This window comes from Lolium perenne, chromosome 1, assembly GCF_019359855.2.
Source record: "Lolium perenne isolate Kyuss_39 chromosome 1, Kyuss_2.0, whole genome shotgun sequence".
NCBI lineage: Eukaryota > Viridiplantae > Streptophyta > Magnoliopsida > Poales > Poaceae > Lolium > Lolium perenne.
The window spans coordinates 47925116-47933713 of NC_067244.2; the positions used below are offsets into that span (position 1 = coordinate 47925116).

General features: G+C 46.8%; 2 protein-coding genes across 4 annotated transcripts; both read left to right on the forward strand.

Moving 5' to 3' along the window:
* Nucleotides 1-336: 336 nt before the first annotated feature.
* On the forward strand, nucleotides 337-2215 carry LOC127348924 (uncharacterized). Of its 3 annotated transcripts, XR_011754099.1 has the most exons (3): nucleotides 360-910; nucleotides 1087-1177; nucleotides 1670-2192. XR_011754099.1 is itself a non-coding variant. In XM_051374781.2 (2 exons), the coding sequence occupies exons 1-2, from the start codon at nucleotides 441-443 to the stop codon at nucleotides 2193-2195; spliced, it is 996 nt and encodes a 331-aa protein (XP_051230741.1). In that variant the 5' UTR covers nucleotides 369-440; the 3' UTR covers nucleotides 2196-2215. The 3 variants fall into 3 exon arrangements, 1 of the variants encoding a protein (XP_051230741.1); XR_011754097.1 differs by having other exon boundaries at nucleotides 337-1177; XM_051374781.2 differs by lacking the exon at nucleotides 1087-1177 and having other exon boundaries at nucleotides 369-910; nucleotides 1670-2215.
* Nucleotides 2216-6679: 4464 nt separating this feature from the next.
* On the forward strand, nucleotides 6680-7671 carry LOC127348938 (dehydrin DHN3-like). Its single transcript, XM_051374789.1, has 2 exons — nucleotides 6680-6989; nucleotides 7090-7671. The coding sequence occupies exons 1-2, from the start codon at nucleotides 6768-6770 to the stop codon at nucleotides 7408-7410; spliced, it is 543 nt and encodes a 180-aa protein (XP_051230749.1). The 5' UTR covers nucleotides 6680-6767; the 3' UTR covers nucleotides 7411-7671.
* The last annotated feature ends 927 nt before the right edge of the window (nucleotides 7672-8598 follow it).

Consider the following 8598-nt stretch of genomic DNA (forward strand, 5'->3'; position numbering starts at 1 on the left):
CACCAGCTATGTACTAACTAAAGGATCATTTCTCATCATAGCAGAAAACATTTGCATCTACATATATAAAGTAACTTATCATGACATTCCAGCGCAAAGCTGATGTCTAGGGCACTAAGTAACCTCACTAAGCTGCACTAGCAATATCAGCACATAGGGGAACCTGATTTTTTAACGTGGAAGACACCCAAATCATGGTAAAAACTATGGGTCCAAGTCACACGATGTTCATCTTCCCCAAATCATGGTAAATTGGAACGCAAATACTAACAAGACAAGTTATTTTCAATATAGATCTAGATGCTCTCATACATCATGATTACAGAATATTGGATGGCAACGATAAGTTTGGTGTACATGGATTAGGGGCGGAAGCAATTTCACCAAAGCTGGTCGTCGAACCACAACTAAAGAAAACAACAGCACCCATATGCATAGAGATGTCTCCTGGGCTCCCCAGACTCCCTAGAGGCGAACGTGAGGGGAACGAGAGAAGGGAAGGATCAAGCCAGGAGATCCTCCCGATCTCGTCGATTGAGCGAATATCCGAACGAGAGAGTGAAACAATAGCCAACTTCCTACCACTATCCTTTAGAGAGAAATTGAGAGAAATCCTAATTAGTTCGAGAGACCCTAAGAAAAGCTTGGACCAAGCCAGATCCAGGGCCGCCCAGATCTTTGGTGAGATAGATCGGGCTGAGGGCGGGTGCGCCCCCAATCAAGATCAGAAGACGCCAGCGGGAGAGAAGGAACATGAGGGCATCAATTTTGGCCCAATTAATGGGACAAAATCAGCTGAGGAGAAAACGGTATCATCGGGGAGCGGAGGCCAAGGATCTCCAACGGGCGAGAATTCAACAGCCAATTCAAGATGCCAGGAGGATGATTTCACGGGGAATCAATGTCAAAGGTATGTGTATTTGACAGACTTGACGCAAACCATGATCCAGTTTATCCATTTAGTGTCAAAACCCCATTTTCTGAGTGCTCCTTCTAGAAAACTCTAGTCAACTCTGTCATAAGCCTTTGACAGGTCAAACTTGTAAGCACAGAAGGATTCGTTTTCCTTTTTTGTTCTATGTATAGCATGGAAGCACTCGAACGCTACCAGCGCATTATCGGATATCAACCGGCCCGGGATGAAAGCACTTTGGTTCTCTGAGATCAGATTTTGGAGGTAAGGTCTTAGTCTATTGACAAGGCATTTTGAGATTACCTTGTAAATGACGTTGCAAAGAGAAATTGGCCTATACTCTTTCAGATCGGTAGCATATGCTACCTTTGGGATAAGAACTATCTTTGTCATGTTGAAACTATCTGGCATTACACCATTACCGAAAGCCAGAGCGCTAAGGTGGGCTATGAGATCACATTGGGACCTCCCACCCGAACACTGCTTTTACAAGACAGGGCCTGAATGGTTACAACAGCTGATGGTAAACAGCAAAGATATTCAGCGTAGCAGAATTCTCATGATCCTGTGGAGATCGTGGCATTTGCGCTGTGACATTACTCATGGGAGAGGTGAAGAAACGATCGCTAGATCAGTAGCGTTTCTCCTTAGCTATGACAAGGACCTTCAGAACTTGCATGCTAATAACAACATGTCCAATTCTGGGCTTTTTCCTTCCTTTAGAAGTGTCGTTTCTAACCAGGATGATGTTCACAGGACTCAAAATGCAGACAAGAATATATGGCAACCTCCTACAGAAGGAACCCTGAAGATGAATGTAGATGGAGCGTTTTCACAAGACTCCGGAGATGCTGCCGTTGGAGTAGTGGCCCGAGATCACCTGGGACATATATGTCTCGCTGCTAGCATAGTCATTGACAAATTCAACGACGCGGAAGAAGCTGAAGCCTGTGCCATCAAAGAGGGGCTTAGATTGGGCTCCGAATACGATCTCAAGATTGCTTCCATCGAATCGGATTGTGCAATAGCAGTGGCTGCTGCCAACAGATCGGAGGCTCTGGCATCAAGATGTTGGAGTGTCTACAAGGACATTCAGTTCCTGATATCTGTGATACCCTGCTGTAAGGTGATAAAAACACCAAGAGCCTGTAATTCAGGTGCCCATGGGCTAGCTAAGTTAGCTTCTGTTAGTGGAGACAGCCATGTGTGGCTGACCCCTATTCCTGATAATGTCTTAGATTTTATTTGTAAAGGATATGTGTACGAACCAGTGGATGAATGAATGAGTTTGTACCCCCTCAAAAAAAAAAATATAGTGAATCTAAACATCACAACCTCAAGGACGTAGACATAGCCTAGTGGTTGGGGTCGCATTGGCACACCCTAATGACCAGAGTTCAAATCCTATCAGGAACGAATTTCTAGAATTATCACACCAAGGTCCTGCTTCTACTATATCATTTAGTGTCCAGTTCCTCCTAGCACTATTTTTTTTAGATAAAAGACATGGACTGCCCGACTTTAAATTAATAAAACCCTCAGGTTCAACACAACAAGTTAAGTGATACATGTTGCGGCACAACAGCTTGGCCAAAAGGACGAACAAGATCATAACAGCACCCTAAGCGGAGCTCTCGGCTAACACCACACTGCTACTCCAAAGGGACTCAGGTGTCTTCGTCAGGCCTTTTTGGGCTGGTTGCGTCGTGTAGAAGCTTGAGCTTGGCGATCCCGTGCTCGATCCAGGGCCGGTCCAGAGGTTTTGCCAGGGGCATCCACATCTGTAGAAACAACATAGTTTTGAAATTGATTTTAGCGGGGTGTTTCATAAACTTTGATTCAATGGTCATCTTGTTTCTTAAAAGCCAGAGGGCCCAAGATTGTGCAACGAAAAGCAGCCACACGCATCTTCTAAATCTACCCGAAAGACTAGAAATAATAGCGTAGAGTTGGGCAAAATTAGCGGGACACCTAGCACTAATTCATTTTAGACGATGTGGGCTTAGCCTAATGGTTGGGGTCGTAGTGACGCACCCCAACGACCAGAATTCGATTCCTATCAGGGACGAATTTCAGAATTATCACGCCAAATCCCGCTTCTTCTATATAAAAAAAGTGTCTAGTTCCTCCTAGGAACGGTTTCATTTGTTTTCTAAACATCACAACCTTGAAGATGGACTACCTTTTCTTGATACATTTTTTCTTCCTTCAATACTCTCTCCTTTCCTAAACTAAAATCTTGCTTTTATTTCATCTCTAGTAGAGACTAATCTATAAACTTTTAGACTTCTATTCTCTAATGGAGATGCATGTATATAGAACACATACGAAATATTCAAGAATATAATTTATGGTACATCCTTCGGTTAAAATAATTGCTAAAAATAGATTTTTTTTGATAAAGGAAAATATATTAATATTGCGAAGATACCAGTTATACCTAGCCTCTGCAACAACGTATTGTCCTAATGGCCATACAGATGCACACAACCAAAAAAGAAAGACGAATTTAGAAAAGAAAGTTTCGCTACAGTGTCCAATTCCTTGTAACACCGAACCAAACACAACGAAAATAACACTAGAAATCCATCAACTCCGAAGGCGATGCCTCCAAGAAGGAACAATGCATAAGCTCCGTCATCGCCCTGATCAATGACCATAGGTTTCCGCCCCGGAGAAAGTCAGCACTCACAAAACAATGCCTGCATCAAGGTCATTGCGATGCACAACCAATTAAGGTAAGATCTTGGGTGTTCACCCTGGAAGTTTAGACACTGAATTTCTCATGTGTTGTCGCCTCCACTTGCAAATTCTGCTGCTCCAAGTCACAAATCACCAAGCCATAATTTCTACACCCAAGGACTCAAACCTTCATTGCTAGTGCTCAGTTCTTGGCTTCCATGCCATTCTCCATGTCTGACTTCACCATGGAACTAAGACATATCCCATAATAGCAACAAACCACATAGTTTCGCAACTCCCCCTTCCGAAACCAAACGGTTAGAAAAAATATGATTGCGCACGACCGAAACATCATCCGTTCCGGCAACCTCTAGGCATGTCGTCTATTTGAAATTTGCCAGCGGAGCCTTCCGGAACTCGATAGTCCGTCCAAGATCAATGCTGACAGGCGACATGCAGTTCTTTACCATGGTGAGAGAGGAATCCAAGGACTGCCACCTTTATTCAAGCCGAGCCAACAACCCCACGCCACCCGCTGGAACCTGCGGGATCTGCTTCCCCGAGCCCAACTGATGGCCATGGCCAGCGACACGCAAGGAGACATCCACACAGGTCCGATCCACCACTGGAACCGGCCATGATACATCAAGGAGGAGATGGACATGTTAGAGTACGTGTATAATTAGAGATAGACTAGGATCTTCTCGTATCCCAAGTCATTAGATATCTTAGCCTCCAAGTTATGTACCTCTATATATACCCCATGAGGGTCATTGAAATATAACACACAATATTCTAGGGTTCTATATTTCCAATATGGTATCAGAGCGGTTAGCCTCGCGGCGCCGATCCTAGATTTCCCACTTCCGCAACGCGTCGCCCCCGGAGAGATCGCTCCTCGGGGGCGCGGCACCCGGTTTTGATCGAAGATCAGATCGGTTCTTTAGTTTAGATCTTAGATAGAAATTCGAGTTCATAGATTAGATCAATTAGCCACAAAATAAAATCCATAAACTCTAGATCCCATATCCTCAAAATTTCGCCCCGGTGCACGCAGATCCCTAAACTCTAGATCCCATGTCCTCAAAATTCTGCGCAGATCGGTTTAGCTCAAAGAAACAGACATCACCGGTGGCGCTACGTTCACGGGAGGGAGGTCTACGTTGGCCGCAGCAGTTCCATCATCAGGCGGCCACGCATGTATCGTACTCGTCGTCTCGTAGCCACGCCAGCACCTTCACCTGCAGACGCCAGATCCATCCAGGCATGCAAATCGTGTTGGTGCCCTTCCTGCATGCACATGCGTGCGTGCGCATGAGAATCCAAGATTCCAAGCCAGCTCCACGGCGCCAAACTACTTCCTCTTTGTCGCGCCAGGCCAGCAGCATCAACGGATAGGCGGAACTCCATGCGCGACTTCATCAACACCAACATCTGCACTGCACCAAGCTGAACTACACCGATCCGAACATCTACGACAAGCCGTACGACTACACCAAGATCTACGTCGAGTTCTACATCGCCAACAACATCGCCAAGGTCTACATCAACATGGTCTTCATCCACATCCTCGTCAACACTGCCGTCGCCGCTTACGACACAAAAACCCCGCCGCCGCCGCAGAACCGCTGCCGCCGCCGTGCTACGACAAAAACCCGCCGCCGCCGCAGACCCGCTGCCGGCGCCGCGCTACGACAAAACCGCCGCCGCCGCAGAACCGCTTCCGCCGCCGCGCTATGACAAAAACCAGCCGCCGCCGCAGAATTGTTGCCACCGCCGTGCACAACCTAAAACCTTACGACAAAAAAACGCGCAATTTTTTGCGTCTTCGGCGAATACGGGTACACTTCATACGACGACTACGACATCGACCACATCTCGACCACGGCTACATCATGCTCGGCTACCTCGACATCGACATCAACAAAATATCTACGGCAACTCAAGAACTCCAGTCAACAGCGTCCGCATCGTCACTTGAGCCCACGACACTCCCGCTGTGACTGCGGGAGGGAAGAGAAGGAACCAGAAGGGGATGCTGGTGATGACAAGGAGGAGAAGCAATGGGAGCGCAGGACTTCTCCAGTCGCAAGCGTTCGCTTCACTCCCGCTACGACTGAGGGGGAATGTTAGAGTACGTGTATAATTAGAGATAGACTAGGATCTTCTTGTATCCCAAGTCATCTTAGCCTCCAAGTTATGTACCTCTATATATACCCCATGAGGGTCACTAAATACAACACACAATATTCTAGGGTTCTATATTTCCAATAGGACAGACGGTAGAACCACCCAGATCAAGATCAAGGGTTTTCCCCGAGCCGTCCCGCAGCCCAACCCTCACCGCTAGTCAAGCGCTGCCAAGTGGACCTCCGCCTTGGCCGCAGCTCGTCGACTCGCCGGCCATCTCTGCCCCAACTGGCGTCTTCTTCGGCGAACCACCACGCCTAGGCCTCCTTCGTCAGCAGGGCCCACCGCAGGAGCGAGAGGCGCATGTTATTGGTGCGCCGGTGTGGCGCGATGGGATCTCCCCCGACGGGGTCTTGGGGTGCGCACACGAGGGTCCCTCAAGAAGTTACCTGACTTTTAATATCTAGGCACTAAAACATGTCAAAATACGTCTATTTTTAAGCAATTATTTTAAAATAGAAAGGAGTACCAATAATAGTCCGACTGATGCCAAGGCGCTATAAGCGTGATATAATCTATATCAGGATGAAATTAGAACAGTAAGTTTATTTTTTTCGAAAGAAATTATAACAGTAAGTTCTGGCATATCCAATGTTTTCTCTTTTTCTTCCAGCAGATTCAGTTTAACGATTGCTGGAGTACCTTGATATGAAGAAGGAATTAATATGTTTCGAGAATGGACTGAGACGTGGCGACACCGCCGCGCCCAGTGGGTGCACACGTCCCCTTGTCGTTCTTGGCTAGACCGGCTTCCGCCTACCAACCCAACCATGCAAGCACACGTAGCGCCCTACCGTGGCGACTCATCGATCAGCGACAATCCCTATCGCATCGCCTCAAACAGCTTACAAATAGTGCTTCAAGTCTTCTCCAGCTTACACACAGCCACTAGTCGCGAGAACCACTAGTCGCAGCGTACTGACCAACCAATCCAGCTAAACATCACCTGTAACAAGCTCATTCAGCGTACCATTTGTACAAGATGGAGTACCAGGGACAGCAGCAGCACGGCCATGCCACGAACCGCGTCGACGAGTACGGCAACCCGATCGCAGGAGCCGGACACGGTGGCTTGACCGGCGGCATGGGAGGGCACGGCGGAGTCGGCACGGGGGCGGCTGCCGGAGGGCAGTTCCAGCCCATGAGGGAGGAGCACAAGGCCGGCGGGATCCTGCACCGCTCCGGCAGCTCCAGCTCCAGCTCGGTGCGTATATATAGTTATATACTTCTTGTTGTCATCAGTCGTACACGCATGTATCGGTATTCTTCTGTAGGAAATAACACAAAATGATTATTATTTGTAGTCTGATGAGGATGATGGCATGGGCGGAAGGAGGAAGAAGGGCATGAAAGAGAAGATCAAGGAGAAGCTCCCCGGCGGCCACGGTGGTGAGCAGCAAGCCATGGGCACTTACGGACAGCAGGGTCACACTGGCATGACTGGCACCTACGGTCAGCAGGGACACACCGGAATGACCGGCACCGGAGCGCATGACACCATGGCTACCGGCGGCACCTATGGTCAGCAGGGACACACTGGGATGACCGGCACAGGGACGCACGGCACCGGCGAGAAGAAAGGCATCATGGACAAGATCAAGGAGAAGCTTCCCGGCCAGCACTGAGCTAGCCCCTGGCCTTTCCACTACTTGTGAAGTTTGAGGCACCAGTTGGCCACCTTCGCCCAATACTAGGATAAACGGCAGAATAAAATCTCCACCATAATAAGTGAGCCGAGTTCACTTGGTTGTTTCGGTGGATGTATCCGGGTTCATGTCCTCTGTGGGTTTTAGTTGTCGGGATTTTCTCGCACGGTTCTGTACTGTATATTTTGATGTGTAATTCTGTTGTTTCTGAATCGTATATCCAATATATGTTTCCCTCAACCCGCGCGCGGCGCATGTGTGGCGAGGTGGGCAACGGTCTCACTGAAAAGATTAGAACATCTTCCTTATAAACCGCTTCAACTATCTTTCAACTAGCAATGCAGGATGAAACTTTATTTCCACCAATTGCCATACCCACATACGTTAAGAAAACTTTAGAATTTGTTTGAATTGTGGGATTTTTTCCCAAAAAGAGCGCTTTATTACTCTAAATGTTTGATGTAATTTAACCGATCTCTGCATAACTAGAATACACACAATCGTTCAACCAAGAGTAAAAAAACACTTTTTATTACATAAAAAACGACTAAGTAGTGAAAAGCACTCATGGTGTAGGAGCTGTAACTCTCTGACTATGCAGCCACTCATGTTAGATAATAATTTTTTTGACCGAATTCTCCAATCGTGTAGACACCCTCTATAAAGAAGTTTGCGGTCCTCCAAGTGCTGAAGCGACAACTATAAACGAAGCAAGGCATTACCTACATAAGAGAATAATTTTTATCATTAATTTTTTTATCATTTCTACATAGCCACATCGATCATATAACTGAAATTGCTCCTACCATGGTAAGATTCCAATGCCTAACCTCAATCCCGTTTAGCCAATTGCCAAAAATATTAGCGATGTTTCGGGTATAAGCTAGATCATATCCGAATGATTGACCATATAGCATGTGCGAATCAGAATGGAAGAAGAGATATTTTATTGTCTCGTCTTCGTGACAGAAAACGCATTTCTTACAACCATGCCAATTTCATTTTGCAAGGTTATTTTTCGTGAGGATAACACCACGGCGTAGGTACCATGCGAGCACCTTCGTTTTTAGTGCTATCCTCAGCTTCCAAATGTTATTATTGTTCAGAACCGGTTGGACAGGTGCTGATAACGCTTCATACATAGATCTTACCGAGAATATACCATTC